At 42.7% G+C, this 26,744-nt stretch overlaps 2 protein-coding genes across 2 annotated transcripts in view; both read left to right on the forward strand.

The window, feature by feature from the left end:
* The window catches only part of WIPF1 (WAS/WASL interacting protein family member 1), a 56,455-nt gene extending 37,630 nt beyond the window's left edge, over positions 1-18,825 (forward strand). The window contains exons 3-9 of the mRNA XM_069020626.1: positions 2,233-2,321; positions 3,771-3,900; positions 6,111-6,287; positions 7,506-8,267; positions 10,747-10,959; positions 12,609-12,722; positions 14,009-18,825. Coding sequence (XP_068876727.1) covers positions 2,271-2,321; positions 3,771-3,900; positions 6,111-6,287; positions 7,506-8,267; positions 10,747-10,959; positions 12,609-12,722; positions 14,009-14,064 — 1,503 coding nt within the window. The 5' untranslated portion in view covers positions 2,233-2,270 and the 3' untranslated portion in view covers positions 14,065-18,825. The remainder of the gene's footprint in view (positions 1-2,232; positions 2,322-3,770; positions 3,901-6,110; positions 6,288-7,505; positions 8,268-10,746; positions 10,960-12,608; positions 12,723-14,008) is intronic.
* Positions 18,826-23,204: 4,379 nt separating this feature from the next.
* The window catches only part of GPR155 (G protein-coupled receptor 155), a 34,287-nt gene continuing 30,747 nt past the window's right edge, over positions 23,205-26,744 (forward strand). The window contains exon 1 of the mRNA XM_069020629.1: positions 23,205-23,380. The gene's annotated coding sequence lies outside the window, so the exon portion shown is untranslated. The remainder of the gene's footprint in view (positions 23,381-26,744) is intronic.

Below are 26,744 nucleotides of genomic sequence, written 5' to 3' on the forward strand. Positions count from 1 at the left end.
TAGACTGCTTTGACCTCTTAGCAAAGCAGTGCAGGAAAGCAGAATTTCTCTTTTTAATCAGATGAAGCAGTTAAAAGCTTGGTGAAATATCCTCATGGCACAGTTAAGCTAGAGACAACCGCAGCTGTGAAAAGACTGTGTTAAGAAACAGGATGGTTGTGGTCTACTGTAAGAAATAATTTTCCTGTTGACTATTTTTTTAAACAGCAAGCTTAAGAACAAAGCAGCATTAGTCTTGGTGCTTTTAATAGGTTTCAGATTTCAAATATTGCATTTAGAATATGCTGATTGGAAAAGGACAGGACCTTGTGCAGAGTTTTATGTAACAACTGAGAGCTACAAATTTGGAAGATGGGAATATAAATTAATTCAAGCAGATGCTCTGAATATGAAGCTGTTGTTTCTCTGGAGGAGCTTAGGATGTTCAGTAATGCAGCAGAGGACTGACGAGAGCGGGCTGGTCTGTTTGCAGGACTCTGTGAATGTGTGCATTTGCACAGCACTGTGTAGGCTTGGCTTCACACAGTTTCCTCTTTGTCAGTCAGTCTGTCTATCTGCCAGCTTCCCCTCTGCTCTGCTCGCTCTTTCGCAGTAACTGGAAACAGTTTCTGCAGTACAAGAGAAGAAAACCTACAGACACCACTTTGAACTCCATGATTTTTCTAGATAATTAGCCAGAGCTATGGGTGATGTGTCTGACTCCTTTCTCCCTAAAGACTACACAATATCCATTAAAGTCTTATTTCAGAAAATATTTCTTCTGAGGAAGGTAGCTCAGCAATTTTTTTTGGCGAGGAAGGGGGGTTATAGCTGTGTTCTAATTCTTTTGAAGCATGAGCATCTGATGAGATAAATCTGTATTTCTAACAGTTTTTTCTGACACAGATGTCATGGATCATGTCAGAGCCATTACTTCGTAGGTGGTGACTCACTGCAAATGCCATTTTGTTTAAGTCAGCACGTTTTCCTAATGGTCTTTTTAATTGTTGATGTGACAGATACTGTGCTATTACACTTCCCCTTGGTTTCATCAAAAACAATTAAGTTACTTTAAAAAGTAAGAGCTGTGTATTCTTGTAAATAACTGCCCTGGCGACCTCAGCTGTCAGCCTGGGGTTGTCTGGAGAATTACCCTTATTCCTATTCCCACTGTCTTTACCTGTCTTATGCAAACATTATAAAAGTGGTGGCAAATCATTTTTACTAAAGGTGGCTCAAGTGAATGGCCAGCACAGGTGAAAGCTCAGATAAAAGAATAAAGCACATGCTGAAATGCCATAGCACCATTAGAAATGCCCTAAAGCCCCTGATAGGGGCTGTGTGCCAAAATGCCACAAAAAGCCCTTGTGACTTGAAAAAATAGTCCTTGACACTTGGACTTTGTTGTTGTTGCTGTTCTTCCATAATTTTCTTGCAATAAAGTTCTGTATCTCAGGTGTGACCCTCCCAGGACTGCCTGAGGCTGAAAGTTCAGTTTGGGGTGGGGAAGAGTGGGAGCCTGGTCTCTGTCAGGGAAGCTTGTAAAAGGCTGAGCTTTAGCAGCCAGGCTTTTCTGTCTGCAGTAGCCTGCAGCTGAGAGGCCAGGCTGCCTGCTTGCTCTTCCTCCTCAGGGAGAATACCCAGAACATGACTCTATGTGCTGCTTCTGAGGAGGAGGAAGGTGCATTCAGATATGATGATGGAGCTTGGGATCTTCAGAGCAAGCAGAGAGAGAGGAAGAAGCATGAGTCCGTCCTGGAGCTCTGCTGTTCCACTCTACCCATAACAGTGTAGGTGTGGGACTCTTTTAGCAACTGGAGGGATTTAACAGGTCAGCATCTTCTGAGTATGATCTTAAAGTATGATGCCTTCTTGAAGTACGGGTTGATGGCGTAGCTATGGAACTATCCCGAAGCACTTCCATGGGAACAAGATTGTTGGATTTAACAGAGTTCAATTTGGTTACTGCACTTTGTGCACTGCCATAGCAATGCATGGATTGTGTAAGTGTTCAAAACTGGATGTGTGTATCTATGAGTTTATGTGGCAGTGGGGATCATGTAGGGAACCCCTGTTTAAATATGCAGCTGGTTTCCTTACAATTAAATATAAAGTGCTTTTTACAGATTATTTAGACTCAGAAATGTAGAAGATAAACCTGTTAGCTGCAAGGATGTTTTTTAGCCGAGTAGAAATTTATTTATTAAGATGTATTAATCTCTGGACCTTGTGTGTTTGTGTTTTGCTGTGCAGGTTTCTTAGCGAGAGCAGACAGAACTCAGCCTTCCACCATGCCTGTGCCTCCCCCTCCAGCTCCCCCTCCACCCCCAACATTAGCCTTGGTAAGTTTTACAGGAGGTAAATGATGCACTGTTCTCTGCTGCTGCTTGTCACATTGAATAGGATGTCCAGAGATACTGAGGTGTGGATGAGGGTATCCATGATATTTGGGGAAAGCTCTCCAACATTTTGTTTATGGTTGATCACTGATCCTGTGAGAAGGACCATCACTTCCACTGCCTTCCAGTGCTCATGTGGATGTCACTATCCACTCTAATTCTCCATCCTTTTATTCCTCCCATACTGGTGGCTGATCTGGTGGAGAGGCAAAAGCTTGTCTAAGTCAGGGAAGTTGAAGTCTTGCTATCCCCTTGCCTTTCTCCAGACCTGTACTCCCACCTTGTCTCTTGTTCTGCTCCAGTACTTATGTGACTTGAGATGGAAAAACTCGATCCTATTGTTTAAATTTGGTAAGGATAGCTCTCAGCTAGCACAGCTCCCTCAGCCAGCCTGTGGTATCAGAGCACGGGATCCACTGCTGACACAACATGGTAGGTGAAACTAGGTCGGACCTGACTTAAGCTTAAACTGGAATAGGGCTTGTGCTGTGCTTGCCCTCCCAACAGTCAGCCACCTCACTGACAAGAAGGAAGAGGCTTCTTGAAATGCCATTTTAAAGTACCCAGATATTTTCAGTGAAAAACCCTAGCTGATTACACAGAATGGGCTGCGTCTCTCAAGAGTCTTTCCCTCATTTTCCACCACAAACAGGATATGGACTCTGCTTGGTCTCTCCATGACAACTCTTCCCACCTTTCAGGAAATCTCCATAACACTGATCTGATAAGTTAGAAAGTGTCTCCAGAACCATTTTCTAGAAGAAAGAGCCATATATATGTGCATGTATATGTGCATATAAGTGTATTGTTTGGAGGTTTTTTGTCCTTTCTTGAAAAACTGTGTCACCAAAACATAAAATGAAAAGAGAGGACCATTGAGACAAACCTCTTACATCCAAAGGTTTTATTTTGTCTGTATGGAGAGGTCAATATTATTGAAGTGGTGATTGCCATTTTGAAGTATTTCTGTCAAAGCTAAAATAGTAAACGAAGGTCCATCTTTGCTCTGACTTATCTAGAATTTGTATTTCACTACAACTTTCAAGGATGTCCACCTTCTTGTATAATCAAGTTATGTGTGTAGACTGTTCTTGTTCAGTCTCCAAGATGGCAATTTGCCACAGATATGCCTTGGCTTTAAAAAATCAGAGACTCTAAATCATGAGTTTAAAAAAGGTGAATTCACATAGAAGTGTTCTATTTCTGATGAATAATGTGGGTTAGAATAGCAGTAGTGTTGGGGACTTCGAGTCAGTAACAAGGCCACGTACCTTTAATATCATTCACAAAACTAGACGTGACATGCTACCTACCCACTCCTATTTGAGCAGAACTTTGTATGTAGAAGCTGAGGTTTATTTTGCCTCCTTATTTTTAATCTTTGTTTTGCAGGCAAATACTGAAAAGCCATCTCTAAGCAGGTCAGAACAAGCAGGGAGAAATGCTCTATTATCTGATATTACCAAAGGAAAAAAGCTCAAGAAGACTGTTACTAATGACAGAAGTGCTCCAATTCTAGACAGTAAGTATGATTCTGCATGTTGGAATTTCTGTAGGCATGAATGGTTCTACATATCTGAAAGCAGAAAATTATTTTGTATATCATCAGATGAATTGCCATGAGAGTAGATAAAAGAAACTACCAGAAATTGGCGTGCACGGAAATAAATTCTGTTCATCATGAATGAACAGTCAGCTGAGAAATCAAGTACTGCTTATGAAATGTGAATGCTAATTTGTTTGCTAATTCTCATAAAGTGGTTTATTTTGCTGTTTGCTTATATCAGAAAACTATGTAAGCCCTACCAGGAGTTCTGCTGAGGACCTGCAGCAGATCAGGCAAACAAAACCCCCATAAGGACTGAGGAGAGGGCAGAGAATAAAGTGGAATGTCAGACTCTACTTTTGTATAAACAATATAAGAATAAATGCGTGCCTGGCATGACACCATTGCCTCCAGGACCACTTAGAGCAAAACCAGAGCCAGAAGCCACAGGTCTACCTGTGTGTCACTGCTGCATGCAGTTGTGCCACTCCTGGAGCGACTCAGGGGTGTTATCTTTTTGGCTGAGCCTTGCTGCTCAGCCTGCCCAGCAGTACTGCACAAGGCAGTGACTCTCCTTACCTGAATGGAAATAAGCTCTCTCTCCAGCTGTGCTGCTGCTGTGTCTCACAGCACATCTTGGTAGGTGCCAAGAGGAGGCTGGGGAAGCCCATGTAGCAGATTGGGAAGTATTGGGAAGACAGAATAGAAACAGGAACATAGGCCTGTGCTGACAGAGGAACAGCATTCATGACGTAAGGAGAAAAGACTCTTCTACAGACAGATTAGCAAATGTGATATACTTCAGTCTAGGTTTGGCCATGAAATTAAAGGCTGGACTGTAATAGGAACATGATGAGGAAAGAAAGAAATGCCCAGAGGAGTGTGACCAAATAAAAATAATTTTTAAAAAAATTAGATACAATCCTGCTATCAGCCAGCTAGTTTTTAAAGATTATCTCTGAATGTCAAGTTACATGTTCTAGTTATTGTAATGAGCTGGAGGGGATTAAAGGAGGGGGTAAACAGTAAGATAAAAGTGATACAGCCTATTATCTTGTTTACATGAATTAACAAATAATGATGAAAGACTAAACAGCATTTCTCCAGAGGTTCACACCCTGTCTGAGTCAGAGCCGAACTGAGCTGACATGCTTAAGAAAGAGAAGGATAATGTGAAACATTCCCCCATGGATACAATCTTCCTTTTTTCATAGGGAAATTTTTACAGGTGCTTTTCATCCACAGGTTTTAATTACTTTGAAGTCAGTGAAATTTTTACCCACCCAAAGTTGTGGAAATCAAGATTCCAAGAAATTAAGCAACTGATCTTAGCCCATGTAGCCCAGCATCTGAGAGCGGATCACCACAAGATACCCCAACCTGTGCACCTGCTCATTTTGCAGTGATGCTCTGAATGGGGCTCTTCTTTGTATTGTAGTTGTGGAAACACTTTCATTTTACTTTTGGCAACTCAGCTGTCACAGCAGAAATACTGACATTAGAGAGAAATGGGAGAGAAAGGGGGAGGGCTGTTAAAATAATTCCTGCCTATTGGAAACATTAACAGCTAATGATCCTGTCACTGCACTTCTGAACCTACAGGAATGGCATCTCCATCCCTACTAGTCTTTGTTTAAATAAGTGGATATGTTGCAATGTCATCAATAATGAGAGAGTTCTGTGCATTCCCAGCAGTGATCCCGAGAGACACCTTCAAGAGGAAGGACCCTCTGCCTTCCTTCCCTTTTTCCCATGAGATTGCCCTGTCTTTGATTGCCCTGCCCTGATTGCTTATGGGGAAGTGGAGGAGAAGGATAAGAGAGCAAAAGTAGGAAGAAACAGAAATAAGCAGCTAAGATGCTAACAAAGACTACATGATATTCTCAGAAGTCCCATCCATGCTCAGTTCCAAATTCTCTGCAGCAATTTGCTCTGCTCTCCAGTCTATAGCAGACTAAAGTGATGGCTTAATAAAACAGAGAGGCTATGGTTATTATGGTTACTGCACCACCACCACCTCCATGATGCAGTGGCGGTGGTGATGATGGTAGCTCTGATGACCCAAACCTTGTGTGTTTTGAAAGTTCATCCATTTTTCCCCAGGTACAAGCATTACTCTAATGAAAGAGGTGACTTTGCAGGATCGATCTTGCTTCACTAATATGGGGGATTTTTTTTCCCAACAGAACCCAAAGGATCTGGTGGAGGTGGTGGCGGTGGCTTTGGAGGAGGTGGCGGTGGCAGCGGCGGGGGTTTTGGTGGTGGCAGTGGTGGTGGCTTCAGTGGCGGTGGACCACCTGGCCTTGGAGGCCTTTTTCAAGCAGGAATGCCAAAGCTCAGATCTGCTGCAAGTCGAGATGCTGGTAAGAAAGACCTTGACTTTTCAGTGGGAAAAAATGACATTGCTTTAAACCTTCATAGAACTAAATTACCTGCTGGGATTGAAAAACCCATCAAGTATTGTAGGCTCTTAGGAAATGTAATTTTTAGATTGAATCTTGGTTTATTCTTACTGTTAGGTTTTATGAGGGAGAAGCAAGACTCCCTTTCCACCCATCCTCCTCATTATTGATGAAAACTAAAGATCTTGGTAGTGTTGAATTGCTGCAAAGTACAGTCAGGCAGATTACATCCTGCCTTAGCTGCTGGTGTACAGGACCAGAGAGGAACACAGGAGGATCCAGGCTAATTCTTTCTTGTGCACCAAGAAAAAGGATCTACTTTCCAAATGGAAAGTACTTTTGTGTCAGCTCCACAACAGCATGATTTGCTGCTTATGGAGTGGTGAGGCTTCCCAGCTGGCTGGTATGCACACTGCAGGTGGAGACTTGTCTGGAGCAGGCAGTGTGCTTCTGGCTGACAAAACAGCTGCCCGAAGCCTCATGCCCCTTTAAATGAAGGACATCTGGGGCCACTGAGTTTTTTAAGTTTAAGAACATAGGATTTCATGCTTGTTGAAGAATGACTATGCAATGGGAGTTGTAGAGTGTTACAAATATTACATATTTTATAGCCTAACATAATTTTTCAGCACGTGTGTACAAAACAGTCTCTCAGAGCTGGTATTTTTTGTTGTGTCACAGTCTATTTTGGGAACTTGTATTAATACAAAAGTTCGTGGCATCGCAGAACAGTACTTCTGAACTGCAGGGCCAACTGTCTTCTTCCTGATGTGCACAACTACATCCTTAGATCACAGCTACTAGAAAGGGCTGAAAAGAGCCTTTTGCTGGACTTCTGTTGTTATACATAATTTTAAAGCTAGGATTTATTTGCTCTCATGTTGATAGTATTCAGAACTTGTTCTTCACCATTTCTTCCCTCCCTGTTCTATTGCTTGCTGTGTGACGGCTGCACCACTTGTGTTACTTTGTGGCCACTTAACTCGTCCCTCATAAGCAATATCAGGATGTCACCTGCTACTCTGGCACCTGGAGTGGCTCCCCAGCGGTACCGGGGTTGGGGCCGAGCCTCAAGGCAGGGGTGGCGGCGCCCTGGCCGCTCGCAGTCCCGGGACGCGGCCCGTTCGGAACCGCAGACTCGGTGCGACGGTGCTGATGCTCCCTCACCTGTGTCCACAGACGCCGGGGGAAGCCGCCCGCCCGTCCTGCCGCCCGGAGGCCGCTCCGCCGCCGCCAAGCCCTTCTGCCCGCCGAGCGGCCCGCCGCGCTTCCCGGGGCCGCCCTCGGGGCCGCGCACCGCCGTCCCGGACCCGCAGAGGAGCCGCGTGCCGCCGCCGAGGCCCGACGCCGGCTCGAAGCCCGAGGCGGCACCGCCGCCGGTGCCCAGCACGCCCCGACCCATCGCCTCCAGCCTGCACAACCGGGGGTCGCCGCCGGTACCGGGGCTGAACCGGCAGCCCAGCTTGGGGCCCTCGCCCCCGCCCTTCCCGGGCAGCCGGGGCGCGGGGTCGGCCGGGCCCCTCCGGCAGCCCGGCCCCGGCGCGGCGTCCCCCTTCTCGGGTCGGCCGCCGCTGCCGCCCACCCCGGGCCGGCCGGCGGAGGACAAGCCGCCGCCCCCGCCGCCGCCCCCCGCCGGGCACCGGCCGCCCGCCGCTCGGGAGGCGTCTCTGCCGCCGCCGCCGCCGCAGAACAGCAAGCCGCCCGTGCCCGCCGCCCCCCGGCCCGCCCTCGGCGCCCCGGCGCCCCCGCTGCCCCCCAGCAGGCCGGGGCCGCCCCCGGTCCCGCCCGCCCCCGCCGGCGGCGACGAGATGCCGCGGCTGCCGCAGAGGAACATCTCGCTGGGGTCGAGCCCGGCGCCCGGCGGGGGCCGCTCCGGACCGCTGCCCCCGCCGCCCGGCGAGAGGCCGCCGCCGCCCGTCAGAGACCCGCCCGGCCGCTCAGGTAGGGAGCGGGGACAGGTGGCACGGGGCCAGGGTGCTTCGGCCGGGACAGATGGCACAGGGCGAGGGCGTTTTGGCCATGCCCGCACCGGCTTACGTGCTCAACAAACACATCCCAGGATGACATCCCTGTTAGGCACTAGGGATTCTGCAGTTGGAAGCGAGGGTTGATGGGCATCGCGGTGGCTTAAGGAAAGTCACAGCGAATCACCAGTGTGCTCACGTGTACTTTTGCAGATTCGGTAACTTTGATTATAGTCACTGTAATTGAAAAGGGTTGCAAACGGGATTTCCCCATTACGTTCTTGGATGCAAAGAAGCTTCTGGTAAGGTGACAGCATCTGACTTCCTGAGTCAACCAGCGTGAGTTAATGGTGGCATTCTCGCGAGTGGAGGTTTGTGGAACCTGACCTTCTACGTGTTGGGAGACACAAACACAGTCGAATACAAACAGGTTTAATAAAAGACCTAGCCAGCAGTTGTTAAATGTAATTGCAGTTGTTACAGTGTGACTAAGTGGTGTTACTTACCATATGTAGATATGAAATTAGACTAAAAGTAGAATTGTTTCCTTTGAGTTATTTCATAATGTACTTTGTCCTCTGTGACAGCTGTTCATAACTTTTAAGAATTGCACATCATAACTCAGCTGTCTAATACCTGATAGTTGTCCCTTTGGAGATGAGAGAATTTAGGCACAGTCAGGCCCTGTAACATCAGGAGGAGAAAAGCATTGCACAGAAGATACTGCTGGGAAACTCCATAGAGTTGCCTTTCATTTCATCCTTTGGAATAAACTCAGAAATCATCTCTAGCCTGCCCAGTCCTAGACAATAGAATTGAATGTCATGGGAGCTCCCACAGACAGCTATCTATGTTGGTTTCCAGCTCCTTGAACCAGCCTGGATCTCCAACACCTTCAGCAGCTGTGCAGCTACAGAAAATAGTGGTCCTGAAACTGCGCTTTGTAGAGCTTGTTGTGCGCCCAGAGGATGGCACAATGCTAGTGCAGCCTGCAGTAAATAAATCAGAGAAATCCCATGACAGTTGACCGGGAGGATGGATCAAAGTTGCAGAGAGTGTCTGCAGTTATTCAGTCACTTCCAAGAGTTTGCTTTGTGATAGCCTTGGCTTCCACCAGTGCTTTCCTAGTTGACTCTTTGCAGATGGTTTTAGCAAACCTGCACTAACTTTATTCTGGCTCAGTAAGTAGAAGGAAGTTGTAGCAATACGTTCTAAACATAAATACGCCTATTCTGCAGCAGTTCAGTATAGACAATTAAGTTTAGCTAGGTTTAGAGAGAGCAAGCAAAACTATTCTGAAGGTTGCTGAACGCTTCTCATTCTTTGAAACCATTCCCTGAAGGCAAACTGTAGTAATTTGTAAAATAAGAAGGGGAGCAAAAATACACGAAGTACAGCATGTTTCTTGAAACATGTTTCAATGCTTGTTGCTGGAGACACAATATCTACTGGTCTCTTTTTCAAAGTTCATGTCTGTAGTAGATTTCATCAGGACACGGAAGCATTTATTCAAAATTAGCATAATTGTCAGTTGCCCAACTGTGCCAAACAGAGGTAGTGAGACTTTTGAACATGCATAACTCTCCACACCCTCTGCTTCACCTTCTTGTGTCCTAACCATGGGCACTCCTTTCCCTGGCAGCAGCAGCTTTCCTGTCTTTATTTACTTTTCTTGTAGAAGCACCCTTCCCCTACCCTCAGGACAGCCCTGGGTCTGTATTACATGGGCTGTGCCTTCACATTTGACCTGTTTCATCCTTGCCAGTTACAGATACACAAACACTGGAAATGCCAGTCTATGTGTGAGGTCTGTTTCCAGTTTAGAGGGAGATGGATATGCTCTACCGAAAAACCTGTCATGCAGCCCATTTGTTTATAAATGAGTGAGCTGATGAGCTGCTGCTTAATGCAGCCGCTCCTGGGCTGAGCTCCCCAGTGCACCACCACGGACGCTGGCTGTCACACCCACAGGGGACCACCCCTATGGACAAAAAGCCTCTGAGGGTAGCAAGTGTCTTCCGTCCTCTTGCCTTCAGTGGTACATAGAAAGGAAATGTGTTATGGTTTGGACCTCCACAGCACCCTGAATTCCAGCTGTGACTTCTGCTTGTTGTGGCCACTGTCAATTTAGAGTGGTTTAAAAGTAGCTTCAAGGACCAGCACATCTACAGAGGCTTCTGTAGCTGAGGGAAAGGGGAACATGGACACTGCAGTGTATTTATGTTTAGATACATCCTGCTCCTCTGAGCTGTATTCTCCAAATCAGCACTAAATCCCTAGAGAGCCCTGGAGAGCAGGGAAGTGGGTGCTGAGGTCCATTACCCCTTGGGGCCAAGGGTCCTAAAATGGCCCGTTTTGTTAGTGGGAGGCCTTGGAATGCAGGCAGTGGCTTTCCACTGGTATAGTAACCCCTGGTGTTAACAGCATTTGTGTGCTTGCCTCTTGCTTTGCTCTAGGCCCGCTCCCACCACCTCCTCCCATAAGCAGGAACGGAAGCACTTCCAGGGCTTTGCCCACTACTCCCCAGCTGCCTTCCCGAGCAGGGCTGGACAGCCAGAGAGCTGGACCACGACCTCCACTTCCCCCTGACCGGCCAGGCTCAGGAGCGCCGCCGCCACCACCGCCACCTTCAGCAGCTGTCAGAAACGGCTTCCAGGATCCAGGTGATGGTGAGCCATCCTCCCAGCTGTTTGTCCTCCACAGAGAAGGTGTAGTGGCTTTTGGCCTTAATACCTCAAAACAAGGTTTGCGATAGAGACTTTGTTTCTAGTGCCAGCCTTTGATTTCTGACCAACAGAGGTGTCACTTGGGTCTCAGTTAACCCTGGCAAGTAAGAACAGGATAAATATTCTACCTAGAGCAGAATTGCAAAGTCATCAATACAATCTCCAAAATAACCCTTTGAAAAATACCCTCAAAAAAGGAAGGGGATTGTTTCAACTCTAATATGAATTCAAACCACAGCTACGCTGACACTTTGGAAGTTGGAACAAGTTAGATGACTCAAAAGCTGAAAAACAGATGAAGGAAGGGATTGTCAGAACATTGCTGAAAATGTCAAGTATCTATTTCTGCTAGTGTTTATTGAAAAGATGAGGTCCAAGATTGCTGTGTTTTAAAGATTCATCGTGCTTTTCTTTTTAATTGTTTTCTATTTGCATAGAACACATAAATCCTTCAGTTAATTATGGGAGGCCAAAATTGGTATTTCTGACATTTATAAGGTTAGAAAAAGCAAACAGAAAATGAAATTGTAACTCACGCTTTTGAAACATCTTCACACCTCAGGTATGGCAGAAGGATCACAGGCATATTTTTTTCCTACAAAAGTCATTTGCAGGGTTCAGAACATGCAGCTCCTTTACACACCAGTTTCTGATTGCAGCTTTGGGAGTAAACATAGAAAAAGTGGATGCCAGCAAATAAGCACATGTACAAATGCCAGGTAGAACTTACTCGGGTGTTCATTACATTACGCAGTAAAATATCACAATATCACAAGAAAGTTGTGGTTGCAGAGTCCTGAAGCAAGCAAGTGAAGAAATGATGAAGTTTAAATTAGCCCACACTTTCTTCCTTAAGCTTTCAAAACCAAGTGCAGAACAGAGCTCTTGGAACATTTCCTATTATTTCAGTGGAGAAACCGGTCAGCTTGCTTTATTCTTTAGAATTCTATAGACTCAGTAAGTACAGCAAAAGGGCCTCTGTAGTCTAAAGAGATACAGCTTCAAGTCACATATTTTTCAATTTTTGATAGTAATTATATATAGGATTCTCTGTCATAAACTTTAGCATAATGGCCCCAAATTTTCTTCTTCCAGTATAAATATTAAGAGAGAAAAACCCATGCTTATAGGAGCATGCTTTTAATGATGCTTTTGAGCTCTATATATCAATGACACATGAGTATCAGGAAATTCTATACCAGGAACAAAATGCTGTTCTGAAGCAGGAGAAGCTAGGCAGTTCTGGTAGCACATATATATATATATATATGTATGTATATATATATATAAAAGCAGATCTGTTATACATGAAAGGGAGAGTAACACTTATTTTAGTGGAATTATGGCTGATTTCCTGATACGAGATTTTGCATTATATTGGCAAATTGATCAATCAAAGTTAAAAAAAAATTTCATTCCCAAACTAACCTAAAGCATCATCTTCCCTGACTTCCTAAGAGAATGCTGGTTCCATTCTCACCTGTGTAAGCATTTTGCAACATAGAACATGCATCAAACATGATGTTAGTATCAATTCACTTTCTTAAGCTATGTCAGAAAACTAATGAGTGAATTGCATGGAATTTTTTCAGATGAATGGGAAAGCAGGTTTTCTTTTCATCCGATATCTGATTTGCCACCTCCAGAGCCGTATGTACCCATGAATAGAAGTTATCCCAGTAAACTAGCAAGAAATGAAAGTAGAGGTAAGTTGGAATTTCAGGGTGTTGTCTTAAAACCAATGTGGATGGGAAAGAGTCTGGATGCTGAAGTTTCCAGACTTCTCAGACTAACAGTCTGGTCATTCTTTCTCACCACACAGGAAAAGCTAAATGCAGTTTCACAGGTACAAGCCCTCTTAAACTTTTATTTGAGTGGGGAATTGTTTGGTTTCTAAGTTGAAACATGTACTGTAAGTGACCAGCTCTGCCATTATAATCAGCCCTTCTGCTCTAGGTAGCCAGAACCACAAAATCCCTCAGGACTTTCTCCTCATTTCCCATTTAAATTCATGCACAACTCATTTATTTTTGTGCCAGCATCATCCTTGAGTTTAGTTTTTCTCTCTTCTTGTGTGTTAAACTCCTCATGTTTTTTAAGACAACAGTCCTCTCAGTTCTTGTTTTGATGGGCTGATTCAGTCCGGATGTACGACACTCTGCTTCCAAGCCATGTTCTCTGATCATCAGAGCTGCTTAGGTATACATTTCAGTTTGATTTTTTCTTTTCCAATTGGTGTTACATGCTGTTCCAGTTCAGATTTCAAACATCTTCTCCAGCAGCATGAATGTTTCCTATCTTCATTAGTGGTATTTTGCCTGATACACCCAAGGATCAATTACTTCTTTCACAACATTGATGGCTCATAGTTGTCCTGTAATCATCTGTACACTCAGATGTTTCTCTCCTGTTTCCAGATGATGAAGGTTTGGTTTGAAGCAGAGATTCCTGTTAGTCTCTGACCCTTCACTTGCCCTTTTGGCTTTCATCCCATTTGTACTGGTCCACAAAGGAAGGCAAAGTAACATATGCATTTTTTTGTGTTTCCTTTCATGAGTTTGCTATGAAAATCTTCATACAGGGAAAAACATTAAGAGCTTTGAAATTTTACTGTGTTTAGAGCTTGCCACTTTTCGTTGAGATTTGCATGTATTGGAAGTAGCACTGAGAAGTTGTGTGTTCACGTAAGTTAGTAGGGCTAACAAGAACTATCAGTCTGTTTAGAGAAGGGGACAGTGGACCAAAATACGTGTGCTTTCCATACATTAGGGATAGCATTGGTTAAAAACATTATTTTACAGTGTTTGAAGTTCTGATGTTGTTTAATAAACTAACCAGAAACTCTACAAAGTTGGTTTTTTTTAATGGCCAGGCATGAAAATTAGTAGATCTTCACCAGTTGCTTTACTTAATTGCTTGGATGTAAACTCCTCCTTCAAAAGAAGGAACATTCCAGGAAGAGTAACACAAAAAAACCTTCTTTCTCTTTTAGGTGGGTCTGTCCGAAAAGAAAGAGGTGCCCCCCCGCTCCCACCGATACCAAGGTGAAATGGGTTCTGGCCCATCTTTGGGTGACATCTGTTCTCAAGTTTCCTTCGGGTCAGCTCTCCTGTCCACATGACTGGAAAGTTGTCTGTCTTCATTGATTTCCACTTTTGGCTTGTCAGCTGGAACAAACTTCAGTCTCTATTACAGAAGTAATAGATGTGGCTTATGGACTATAGTTGCTCAAAGCTATGAGTTTTATTCGCTTATACTGCAGGCATTTTGTGGACCTTCCACAACGTATGTGCATCATGCTTACTGCATCCAACCCTGTCCCCTGGAGAGCTCCATGGGAGGTCTGGCTTTGAATTTGATAGAGCTTGAACGAAGCTGTTTCACTCACTTTGGGTACAGTAGCTGTGTTATTTTAATGATAAAGTATTTGATGTTTAAAAAAACAGTTGCTGGGTAAAAAGCATAGCCAGGAGGCCCCTGGATCCTTCTTTGCATGCCTAACTCAGCCCATCTGCTTCTGCAAGCCATAGACCTACTACATGGTGACAAAGAGTTCATCTTTAACTTTTTCACTTAAACTTAGTCAAGCAAATCTTAAGCAATGCACAGCACATCCTGCCTCAAGGATGGAGTGTCTCTGGCCTTGTTTTTATCTGCAGAGAATCTTCCAAAGAAAAGCACAAGTGAAGAATTCATCAGCATAAAAATATGTATATTTTTTTATCCCTCTTTCCTATTTTTTTAATGTTATGTATTCTGTGACCTAATTCTTTCCTACTCTTATGTGGACCAACCCACATCATGTCATCTGTACCCTGGATTACTGTAATGCCCTCTGCCTGATACTGCATGTGAAGAGTCCTCAGAAAGTAGTCTGGGTGTAAACGCAGCCTGCAGTTTCAGGCTCCTCCTGTAAAGCATCACTAATGCCAGTGCTCCACAGACTGCTTTCCAGTTGTTTCTTTGGTACAACTAAATGATGGGGTTTGACTTATAAAGCTTCTTGGCACTTAGGTAACAGAGAGCTTGTATTTGACTTACATTATGGTAGAGCAGCCAAGGTGAAAAATGTTCCTAAGTGAAAGCCCTTTGATGTTGTGAAGGGGGTCCGAGGTTTGTGCATTCAAGTGGGAGCATCCAAAATTTGGTGTCTGCACTGGTTCAAGAGAAATGGAAAGATTTGGTCTTCTGAGTTGGCCATGAAGCCTGTCCTTTCAAACTTTGCTGAAAGGAGTCTCTACAGAGAGCTGCAAGGCTTACATTAATAGAAGACAGAGTAAAGTATTCTAACATTGTGACAAGTGGTTAATATGTTTAATGGCTTTTGAATTTGTGTATGAGAAAAGAGCTCATTGTATGAGTGAATTTTACAAGTGGATCTAAGCGTGTATAAAACGCCTTTGGAAATTAAGGAAGATTAGAGTTCTGGATTTGAAATATTGGTGAATGATAGTTCTTTGTTAATTGGACCTCTGAAGTTTAGCCCTGAAAAATTATCCCTCAGTCTCATCAGCAGTATGTTTCTTCAGTGTGCTCCTTGGGATCCCTGCCAAGCCTGTGTCAGCAGCCATGCTTCACAGGGTGTTGCTCAAAAAAAAACAAAATAAAACATAAAAACTAGTCATGTAGGTTAAGAAAATGTTTCTCTAGTATGGGAGACATGATCCTAAGTACACTCTGTGGCTAGAATGAGGTCAGTCCTTGAAAATCTAGGGAATTTAGCCAAAGAGAGTCTGGACCCTGCTGAAATGTCTGTGCATAGGGCTTTTTGCTCTGTCTGTGAGTGGGGAGGGGCAGATCCACTTTCTGCCTGGCAGCCTGGACATCACATTGAAGGGGATGAGACCAGAGTCGGATTTGGCCAGATCAAATTTAATTTGGTCTTTTCAGTGTTTGTTTACAAAATCTTGTTAGCTGTGATAGCATTTGATTATGTACCTGTTTTTTACGGTTTTTATATCTAATGACCTATTTTAAGTTACTGTTTATGGTCTTGAACCTGCAATTAAATGCGCAGGCGCAGGGATGTATCTGCATCCAGTTGCAGGATCGTGGCTGTAAGAGTTTCTTAAACAGATACTGGTGGGACCTCCATGTGACAGGTGCACCTTGGGATCAAACCTGGCACAATGCTGAATTTGTATATGTATTTTATGGATGTCACTTAAACAAAGTGCCTATCTCTTTGGATATTATTTTGTGAATAGAAGTCCAAATAAGATTTTTAGGATAATAACTTAAAGGATAAATTATTGTATTCGTATTTTTAAACCGAAGTACATAATAACTTTCTAAGGAAAAGTATTTTGAATTCAAGAATATGGTATTTTCAATACCTTGACCTGCCAAATCCTTGTTAATATCCAAATAGCTATGCAGCCAAAAAAACCCCCGACCCTCCAGAAATTATATCTTTTTTATAACTTAGCTGCTTCCAACATGACTGTTTTATTTTGATAAGTCAATGAAAATGCTGCCCAGTGTTCTGCCAATTCTCTGTATCATAGAAATTATCCTGTATTTGATCTTTTCAGCAAGGTTTTCTGACCAGAAATCTGGACCACTACCAAAGACTTGGAAAACCAGCTTCAGTTTCACTTTAAAATGTGCCGTGTAAAAGGCCCCCAGTTAACAAGCCAAGAATCTTGAGCTGCTTAGGTTTTAGCAATTTTTTTTTTTTTTTAGAGATGTTTGGCATACATGTAAAATATCTTAACACTGCAGAAAGAGGCATTTTTGTTCACATAACAGCAGCATTTCCATTTATATGTTTTGCTGTAAAGGTCCTTAGATATATTCCAGAACAATGCAGCCTTTTATCATTCAATATATTGCTTCATGTAGCAGTAGCTATTTACAATATGATCAGTATTAAAATATTTATTTCACTATGAAGTGTTAAAAAAGAATAATACAAAACAGATTGAATCAATGGTGCCTTATGACTTTTTTAGTCAACTTTTCTGTGTCTCAATAGAAGAATTAATAGATGTTGCTCTTCCAGGTCCTAACATAAACAGTGGCGACAGTAGCATTTTACAGTGTTTGAGTTGTAATGTGCTTGATCTGCTAACTCCAGGTGGAGCTCAGTATGTGGAGAGACCACTGGATCAGTGTGTGTTGGTGAGGTGTATGTGGGCCCTGGCTGGCTTCACAATCAGTTGCTGGGATTGCTCTGAAAATTTAGACCTGTCCCAAAACCAGTGTCTGACACTGCTGCCCACACAGCCCAGCTGATTTCAGTGTGGTTGCATAGGTTACAGAACTAAATTTGGTTCACTGCTTGCATATCAGATTTGCTGGGTTTGTTTCAATGGAATTGTATTACAAACCTTCACACCTCAACTTATCTTCTAATGTTATTGCTAAGGCTCACACTGTGTGATAACAGCCACAGATGTTCATTTTTGTTTAATTCAATTCCGTAAATAAAATGAGAATAATTTTGTACCATGTAAAAATAATTTCTGCTCTATATTTTTGGAAGAAAAGCACATGTTATGTTTGTTATGACTTTCTGCACCAGCTGTTGTGTGAAGAGGTCACAGTGATGAATGTTCAGAGTTGTTAAAGGAAACTCAGCTTGTGATTCAGGAAGTGTATATTTCTGTAAATGAAATAAATAACATCGCAAAGTTCTTGTTTAAAAGCCAGCGTTTCCCAACACTAAAAGAATCATAAGGATTTTTTTTTTTCTGCAAGACAGAACTGTGAAAGAAGTTCCTTTTATTGTAATTTTAAAAACGGGTAGTTTCTCCTTGCAGCATCAACTGTTTACAGGACACTTGTAGAAGCAGATCTGTCTTGGAGCAGAGGATAAAGGAGCTAAACTGCCATCATGCATCACATGTATTGTAACACAACAATTTTCTGTGCAGAAGTATGGAAATAGAAAGGGTACTTTTTGCCTTGGAAGAAAAGAATGGAGTTAAGTGATCAAACCAAGATTATTGCAAGCAGAATGTCAAATGTTGAGAGACCTAGAGAGGGCCCCTTGGCCACAGGACGCTGGAAAAGAGAAGATTGCTCAAGGAAATAAAAACCAATTGGCTGAATGTTGTTACCAGTACTAGAGTAAAAATTATGGTATAAAATGTGCATGTTTGTAGTTCCACATCACAGTGGTGTCAACAGCTTTGTCTCACAGCTGGGTGCAAACAACCGGTTACAGCGGTACATTGACTCCATGTAACACAGATTGTGTGAGCTTTAATCTTTCAAACAGTATTCACCAGAAAATAAGGAGATTCTCTCACCTAAGATATCCAGGAGCAAATTCATGGAATGGTTCTTCATGTACATTGGAAGAAAACAGGGACCTTGTAGCCTGTAGGATGGATGTGTTTGGACCATTCAGTTAAAATGTAAACTGGAGCATTGGCAAAGAGGGGAGTATTGGAGTAACTCAGGCAGAAGCAGGGCATGTGTATATAGTCTCAGTGAGTATGCAGCAGGTGGGTGTGCTGACTAAAAAAGAAAAAATGGAAACTGCATGTCTTAAAAAAGGGAGTAACCGTTTCTGTGTGTTGCCATTTTGAAATACAGTTTGTCTGTGATAAATATTCCTTAGTGTAAACTAATGAATGCAGAGGAAGACATCTAAATTTGGACTTCAAAGCCACACAAGAGAGAGGGAAACATAAAACAGGCTGAGCAGAAAGTAACATTTCTATCAGATGCTTAAAGTTTGAGCTTTTTATAAAATATTAATCTGGTTCTGTGAAATTTTTTGCTTAACATTTATTTTGTAAGTGATTTTGTTCTCCTTATTTTTCTGTCCTATACCAAATAAATTTTACTTTTATTTAATTGGTGGTGCAGACTGTTACATTGAGGACAACCACAGTTACTTCTTTGACAAAAGCATGTGTTGGCTTTAGCAGGAGTGTAGCAGTGAGCCTGGCATGAGCTGGGGTGAGCTGTTCTCCTCCTCTCCTGTCTGCCATTGCACAGCAGCACAGCAATAATGCTCAGAGGACTTTGGTCCTACATACAATGAAGGACACCTGCAGATAAGGAGAAATAATGAGTTTACTTTAGGATAAAGAATGATTGAAAAGCAGTGGCTGTTGGGTGAGCTGTGGCCATTGGCTCTTGGCAGGGCAAGCTAGGCACTTGCTGGGGGAGATGACAAGGAAAATCACTGTAGTTAAGTGTGAATTTTTTAGGTTTGTTGTGTCTCCACTCACAAGGCAGAAGGCTGACAGGGAATATGAAATAGACTAAACCCTCCTTTTGACTTTGGAGCCCTGTTCTTGATCATAGGTGTTAAGCTTTTCAGATAATTTGGACCAGGCTCATCAAAGAAAGACCTTTGATAAAAGTCCAGAGGAGGTTCAACTTCAGGCTACGCTTCCAGCTTCTCCTTAGAAGCGTCATTTAAAACCCTGAGCTAAAAAGCTCTGTACTATAACTCATCTGTCTTGCAAAGACTTTAACATCAGGTTTACTCTTACACAGGCGACGTCTTTGACGTCTCTGGGGACTGCTTGTTGATACCTTCATTTACAGACTGGCTTTGTTAGAAGGCCACCAACACTCATGTAGCCTGGAGACCCAGCAGTCCTGGTACCTGGGCTACAGGAACAGAGAAACCATGATGGAAAGCGGGGCGGGGGGGAAGGTTGTGAGCTCTAAAGGAGCTGGCTCAGCAGGCTGTGAGACCTTTGTTTGCAGATCTCAGTGGCAATAGCCTTGAAGGAGAACACAGAGGTGTGAATCTAATGATCAGCTAGTAGGACTGTCTAGCGCATGTTTTACCAAAGAAAACATGTTTTTTCTGGTTTTCAAGAAATCATATTACTTGCTTGGCTTCAGGAAGAGGGAACTGAGCTGAGCATGCTGTGACCTTCGCATAACCACAACATAGTTCTTCCTTCACTTAACTCAAAAAATGCTGTTGATTTAAAAGAAACCCATGGACTACCCTGTAAAACAGTTCTGACTGCTCCCTGCAGTTGCAGGAAGGCTCATGTGTTGCACACAGCACACATAGAAATATGCAACTCCTTTGATCATGGTTCAATAATGTCCAGTGACCTTCCTGCCTCCTATGCACAGGCTGCTCCCCTCTGCCCTCTCACCCAGTCTGACTCCATTTTACACTGAACATAGTAAATTAGTCCCAGCAAATTACTGATTTGGGAACCAAATTTTGGCACATACATCTCTGTACAACACTTAATGTATTATTTAGGCTAACTAATGAAATAGATCATTGGCAATCAAGCTTTTAACGTATCTAAAAATTTCAACAGCAAAGGATGACACAAAAATACTTTGATTAAACACAGAAAATAAATTGGGTGGTTGCTGCTAACATTACTTGTGTTCAATATCTGTCTGTCTACCAAACAACAACATGAGTTCAGATAATCTCTTCTTTAATCTTAAAACATATTTGTGGCTTAAGATAGATGACTTCTGCAAAAGCTACATTCAAAATATAAAATAGCAATCTATCATGAAAGCTGTCTGTATGATAGTGCAATAAGACTCTTCTCATTCTCATAATTTTTCCTCTTTGTTATTTCCACTCTTTCTGCAAATAAAAAAGTTATTTCTTCAAGAATGCTGAGATTTAGCCCACATAAATACATTTCTCATTTTCAAAATCAAAATGGGATTCTTCTTAGGGTTTTTTTTGGTTTAGTTTTTTTTTTCCCCTAGAATACAGGAGATACCTCTACCTAAGCACTTCTAAGTTAAAGGCAGATGGAGGGGCCGTTGGTTGCTGTCCATCCTTTCTCTCTCCAAAACAAGAACTGGTTATCTCTCTCTGCATTTGGGGCAAGGCTTTATCCCTGTGCAGTGCCCTTCCCAAGGGGGACCACTTTGGCTACCTTTTGCATGTGCCTATGTGCATGTATTTTTTGGCTCCAAGCTTGTGTGAACACTATACCTGATAAGGCCTGTAACCAGTTCCATTCTGAAAATGTTTCTGTATTCATGCAAAGATGGATGTTTAGGCAGTGGGTGTTGCTTGTTACCCAACTTGAAGGAAGCATTCATGTATACAGGGCTGTGAAAATGAGTCATTCCTGTCCTTCTCCTTTCTAGCAGAAATTTTAGTAAATTCAGAGTCACTGGTGAGCCCCCGCATGCCCTGTGGAACAGCAGAGCCCCTGCATCTGAAGGCTGAGCACTACCAAGCCATGGGAGCAAAAGGCAGCTGAAGCAATCAGAGCACTTGTGAAGAGAACAAGGTAAAGGCTGTGGGTAGAAGTCCAGGCTGAAACCCCAGCCTCTGTCCATAGGTATTTTGATACTGAAACTAGCGTGCCTTGTAGATAACATCATTGTGCTGTTTGTCAGAGACTATAGAGCCCATCAGTACTTTCTGTGCTGTCTCAAAACCAGCCCTCACTGCAAACTGCTGAAATCCTTCTGTTAAAATTTTTCCCCTCCTTCCATAAAACAGAAACTTTCACTTCTGCTATTTGACCAGGAGCTTTGGTAACTTATGAAACCTGGGAACCTTTGGTTGAAAACACAGAGATACGTGTTCCTTTCCTCTAAATACATACTTTCACCTCCTGAACTGTGCCTGCAGGACTGCTGCTGTGCTTTTATCCAAATGCCAATCAACTGTGGGACTGGTGTGTTTACTCCAGATTATTGCTGATTTAAAAACAATGCCCTGCTGTGTGCTATAAGAGAATTACCCCCTGTGCCAGAACCTTCATTCCTCCCTCTTTTATACATCTGGCCACTTGTGAGCAAGGGGAGGAATTGTACATACATTTTTTAGCTGCAAACGTGTCTAATCTAAGTCCGAGTCCGAGCATGCCTCAGAAAATGAGAAGCTTTGTGTGTTCGTGTTTGCTTTTAACCAAGCAGGTGGGAACAGGTGTGATACGCCCCCAGCCTGGCAATTCTCTTTGTGCAGCAGATGCTCGCTCCCGAAGCCCGGGCGCTGCTGCCGGGGCACCGCGGGGGGAGCTCCCGGCTGCCGCCGCTCGGGTCCCGCTGCCGCGCGGTGTCGCCGTGGCCGCGCGGTGCCTCCGCAGGGAGCGGCTCCCCGGCGGCTGCGGGCACCGGGGCACGGGGCAGCGGCAGCGCTCAGCGCCGTTCCACGGCGAGCAAGAGCCGCGGCTCTCAGCCCTGCTGCTCGTGCTTAACTACCCACAGCTGAGCCGCCCGCTCTAGTGGAAGGTGTCCCTGCCCACGGCGGCGGGGTTGGAACTGCATGGCCTTTAAGGTCCCTTCCAACCCAAACCCTTCTGGGAGGCTGCGCGCATTTCAGCATTTTAGGAATACTACGCGCTGTTTCACCACAGCGATTTCACTCCAGGTGCATCCGGCCTGACTCTTCATGCAGTTACACAGTTCTTGGGCAAGTCAAATTCCAGTATTGGCATTAAAATGACGCAACAGAATAATACACCTGACTCTACTCCAGTTCATCAGAAAGCAGCATGCTACGAGACTTAAATAAAAAAAGTCTTTAGCTAATAAAGTTTAACTGCAGCTGGAGAAGGAGATAAGAAATAAAATAAAACACCTTTTTAAATTGAAAATGCCAAGGAGAAGTAACAGGGAGCTGTAAGAAAGTTACTCTGTCAATTTTGCAGTCTTAAAATCAATGCTTACTCAAAGAGTTAAGAGAAGGAAGAAATTTGTCTTGTTATTGGCCATGAATTTAAATGTAATGACAAATTGCTGAACATAATGAGAAAAAGGTACCATAGCTTTCTGCAGGAGAATTCAGGAATAAGAGGGTTTGTTAATTCAGTCTTGTGACCCAGTAGCAGAAAGGACTGAGTGGTGTAGCAATGGTGAAATGAATAAGAAATAAATAAAAATAAATAATAAATAAACAAAATACAATTGGACTTCTATCACAAAAGACAGTACACTGCAGTCAATACATTTGATGGACAACATTTAAACCATATTTGTGTAAGCAATAAATAGTGGCTTGTGGAATGGTGGGATATGGTGTGACCACAAATAGAAACTTAGTGTGGGGAGAGAATTTATGGAGATTTGGGTCATATTCTGAAAATATTTCCAAAGCTTTTAATTTGTGATACCAAAATTGTTTTTATGGGTTGTTTGTTCGCTGGGGTTTTTTAAGGGGAGTGGTATATTTGGTGGGATTTCTTTACTAATCAGTTGCTTGCTGAATAAGCAACAGCTGCAGCAGGTCACACACCAGAAACAGCTTATTTAAGCACTGCAGCTTTCTTTAATATGGTTTTCCTGAGCAAAGCAGCATCTGCTAACTTGTGTGTAGCACTGATAGATCTTCTGGTTCTGTTGGGTTTTTGGGTTGGGACTTCAAGTTTTTGGTTTTTTTTGAAGATTCATGCCAAATTTGAGTAGTCTTCCAGTGACTGAACACTCAGAGTACTGAGAACGTGTAAGTAATAAACTGCCTAGCCCAAAATGAGTGAATAGGTTTTCATAGATCGAGCAAGGGCTAGCTCTTATGCCCTATTCTTAATAATTTCACCACATACTGTTAGTACTTGAAAATAATATAATATTATTATAGTATTATAAAAATACTTAATGTTTTAAGTGTCTACATACAGTAGATACAGCTCAAACCATAATATGAGGCAAATGGACAAGACTTGATAATGATTTCCGAGATAAAGCATTTGTAATCTGTAAATTAAAATACTGATTTCTTTGTTTGACTTTTGCATATTTTTTCCCCCAGTCAGACTGGTTAACTATGTAACTAATTTTTGAGTACTTGCATTTGAGTTTAGCACACTTACCTTCTTGCTGAGCCAAGTAAAAGGCTGATGCCCTAGCACTAAGGATGGAATTTGTACATTTAGGAGGTCTCTTCAAAATTGTTTTGTCTCCCTTGAAAGCAATTCCAGAAAAAAACTTCTAGTACTAAAATCACATGGGGTTATTCTGAACTTTATTGAATTCAATGTAATTTAATTTGAACTTTTCTTTATTTTTTGCTTTAGAGATGTGAATTTCACCATGCACAATGTTTACTGGGCTTAATTTCTCGAGCAGTCTATTTCAACAGACCTGAACATACGTAATTATTGCTGAAGTGTTAGTTTGACTTTCTGCAAGCTGACTGTACTAGCTTCATGTATTTTCTTTTGGCAGATAGAGTATTTTGAAGCCTATAATTGCACCTAGAGTTCTGTGGCATACCAGTAACACATGCCCTTGTCTCAGCCACAGAACAAGGTGGAAGTGAATGAGTGCAGTGCAGTAAACATGGTTTCAAAACCAGCTTGAACATACACACTGTCTTACAAAAGATGCTATATGAAAAATACCAATTAAGTTCCCGTAACCAACACAGATAATGAGGTGGACTACTGCGAAATTATAGATGAGCTGATAAATTGCTTTCTTAAGAAGGAAGACCTTTTACAAAAGTGTTCCAAGGTAACTGAGGCGAATGTAAACATCCAGTGCATCCCTCATAATTTCTGTGTTAACAAGCTTCAAGCTTATGGGTAACAGTATCTGACATTCTCCTGGTCTCTGTGTTATACTGCTTTCATGACACTCAGAATTCCTCTCAGGTGTTGGATTTTTTTCTGGTATTTAAACTTCAGAAGTTTGGGAAATTCTTTCACAGAACAAGCGCTTTTCATTTGACACCACCCTCCAGAGAGAAAATCCAGGTGCCTATTTCCTGTTTAATTTTCCTGATTAATTTTCCTCAGGTTTCCCTTGTTGCTTAACAGCCTTATCAAACATCCGTGTATTGTATGCTATAGTTTATTTGCCAGTGAGTCAGTGTAAGTGACCAGACACATCTAGGTATAGATAAGCACTTCACATTCTTCCTGAACGCCCTACGTACAACTGTAAGAGAGCAGACATCACAAACCAACAAACTTTCTGAACCCTGAACTACAGTTTTAGGTAACCAAAGTTAGACATGCATTTTTGGATGGAATCAGCTAAGGAAATTTAACAGAAGTTGAGCACGAGTCCCTGCCTTGTGCATTATATAATCCATTTACTTATTAAACAATGAGCAGTATGAGAAGGGTATTTTTTCCAGTACTGGAGTTACAAGGCCACATTGTCTGTAGGTATAAATCCAATTTTCATATAAGGTTCAGCTCATTGTCAATAACCAAAGAGCGTTGAGGAAGTATTTTTCCTGTAATTGAATATAAGGAGATTACCTAAGAAGTGCTAGTGTCTCTACCCATTGTTGCAATTACTGTGTTGGTAAGATACTTGGATTTTTCCATGCTGTTGAAAACTAGGTGTGCAGCTGTCTGGAAATTGCACTGAGATTATACCTGTAAATTTCCAGACAGATTTAATCCTGATGCATTTGCCAATGTTCTTCCTGTCTGCTCATATTCTGTATTCTTTTTTTTTTGTGTCTATTCTTAGAAAAGGTATGTTTTTATTATATTTAGAGAAATTTTGCACATTTTTCATCAATAATGCTGCTTTGAAGCTCACCTGACACTTCCTATTGTAAGGTAATGCTGTCTTTCAGTTATCACCATACCTGAACAATTTGACTACAACTTCCATGCTAGCTCTCTAGGAAAAGAAAAAAAGCCAATTTTACTATTTTCAGAAACAAACTGGAGAAATGTACTTGCTTACAGTAAATTCTTGAGTGCTTTTCTTCAGAATACTCCAGCATTTCAGGTTTTGCAACAAGTGCTTGAGGTTACTGGTAGCCTTAACACCTTGCTATGTTTACCAGTGAAGTAGCCTTCACACTAAGTACAAAGATACATATTTGACTTTCCAGAAAACCTTTCCAAATTCGCTCAGTTGTATGCCTTTGTAAAATGTTTCCGTGTGGTTACTGCCAGTTCTTAAAAGCCACATTGTCTGAAACCTGCTCTCACTGAGAGAGTAAACCTCTTGCAGTTCCTGCATGGGGCCAGCCTGAGTACGTGTAATTGTTGCAGGTAAATGAGTATGATGAAAGCCACAGGACGACTTATGTAATGGTTGCTCCAGCTGCTTTTCATTGGTTAAGCTGCTGCCCAGATCAGAAAGCAGAAATTGTCTGTCATACAATCTGTTGACTACTTTGGTGGCACATAAGGGGATGGAAACATCCAATTTGAGTGAGAAACAGAACAAAAATCAAGGGGGAGAGTAGTTCATGATTATACAATATTACGTAGTGTTAAGGGAATGCTCAAGAGGATTGAATTAAAATTTTGGGGACAGCTTTCAGTTTTATGTTTGTTTAGTGGCTTTTGGAAAGCTTGGCTTTGCAATGCCTGTAATTGTTTTTTCTGTGATCTACAGTTCAAGTGCCAGAGCTGAGTTGCCAGTGGTAGAGGATGGCTGTGATCAAGAGCTGATGGACTCTGTAAACTTGTCCTCTCATGAGTTTGTTACAAAAAACTTGCCTTTCCCATGCATTAGTTACAGTATTACAGCTGTGGGCATTGCTATGTTTGGGTTTAATTAATGCACGGGGGCTTTTTGATACTTCTGTGGGTTGAGTGAGACTCCACGAGAACTGATGTCCAGGGCTGTCACCCTTAGCTTACAGAGATCTTAAAAGGAAAAAGAAATTAAACTGTATTATAAAGCTAGGATGTTGGGACATAAAGATGCTCCATGGAGCACAAGGGTATGTTCAAGGCCAGAGAACATGTGGCTCATAAAAAGAGCCTATGGAGCTTTGATTAAGCGTTGAGGGAGCAGAGAGGAGGTGTCAAGCAGTGAGAAAATACTGTCCTTTGCTGTTCTGGGAAGCAGGACTTTGTATGGTCTTTGGAAATGGTCAGGAGTATCTT

Source organism: Aphelocoma coerulescens, chromosome 7 (assembly GCF_041296385.1).
Source record: "Aphelocoma coerulescens isolate FSJ_1873_10779 chromosome 7, UR_Acoe_1.0, whole genome shotgun sequence".
NCBI lineage: Eukaryota > Metazoa > Chordata > Aves > Passeriformes > Corvidae > Aphelocoma > Aphelocoma coerulescens.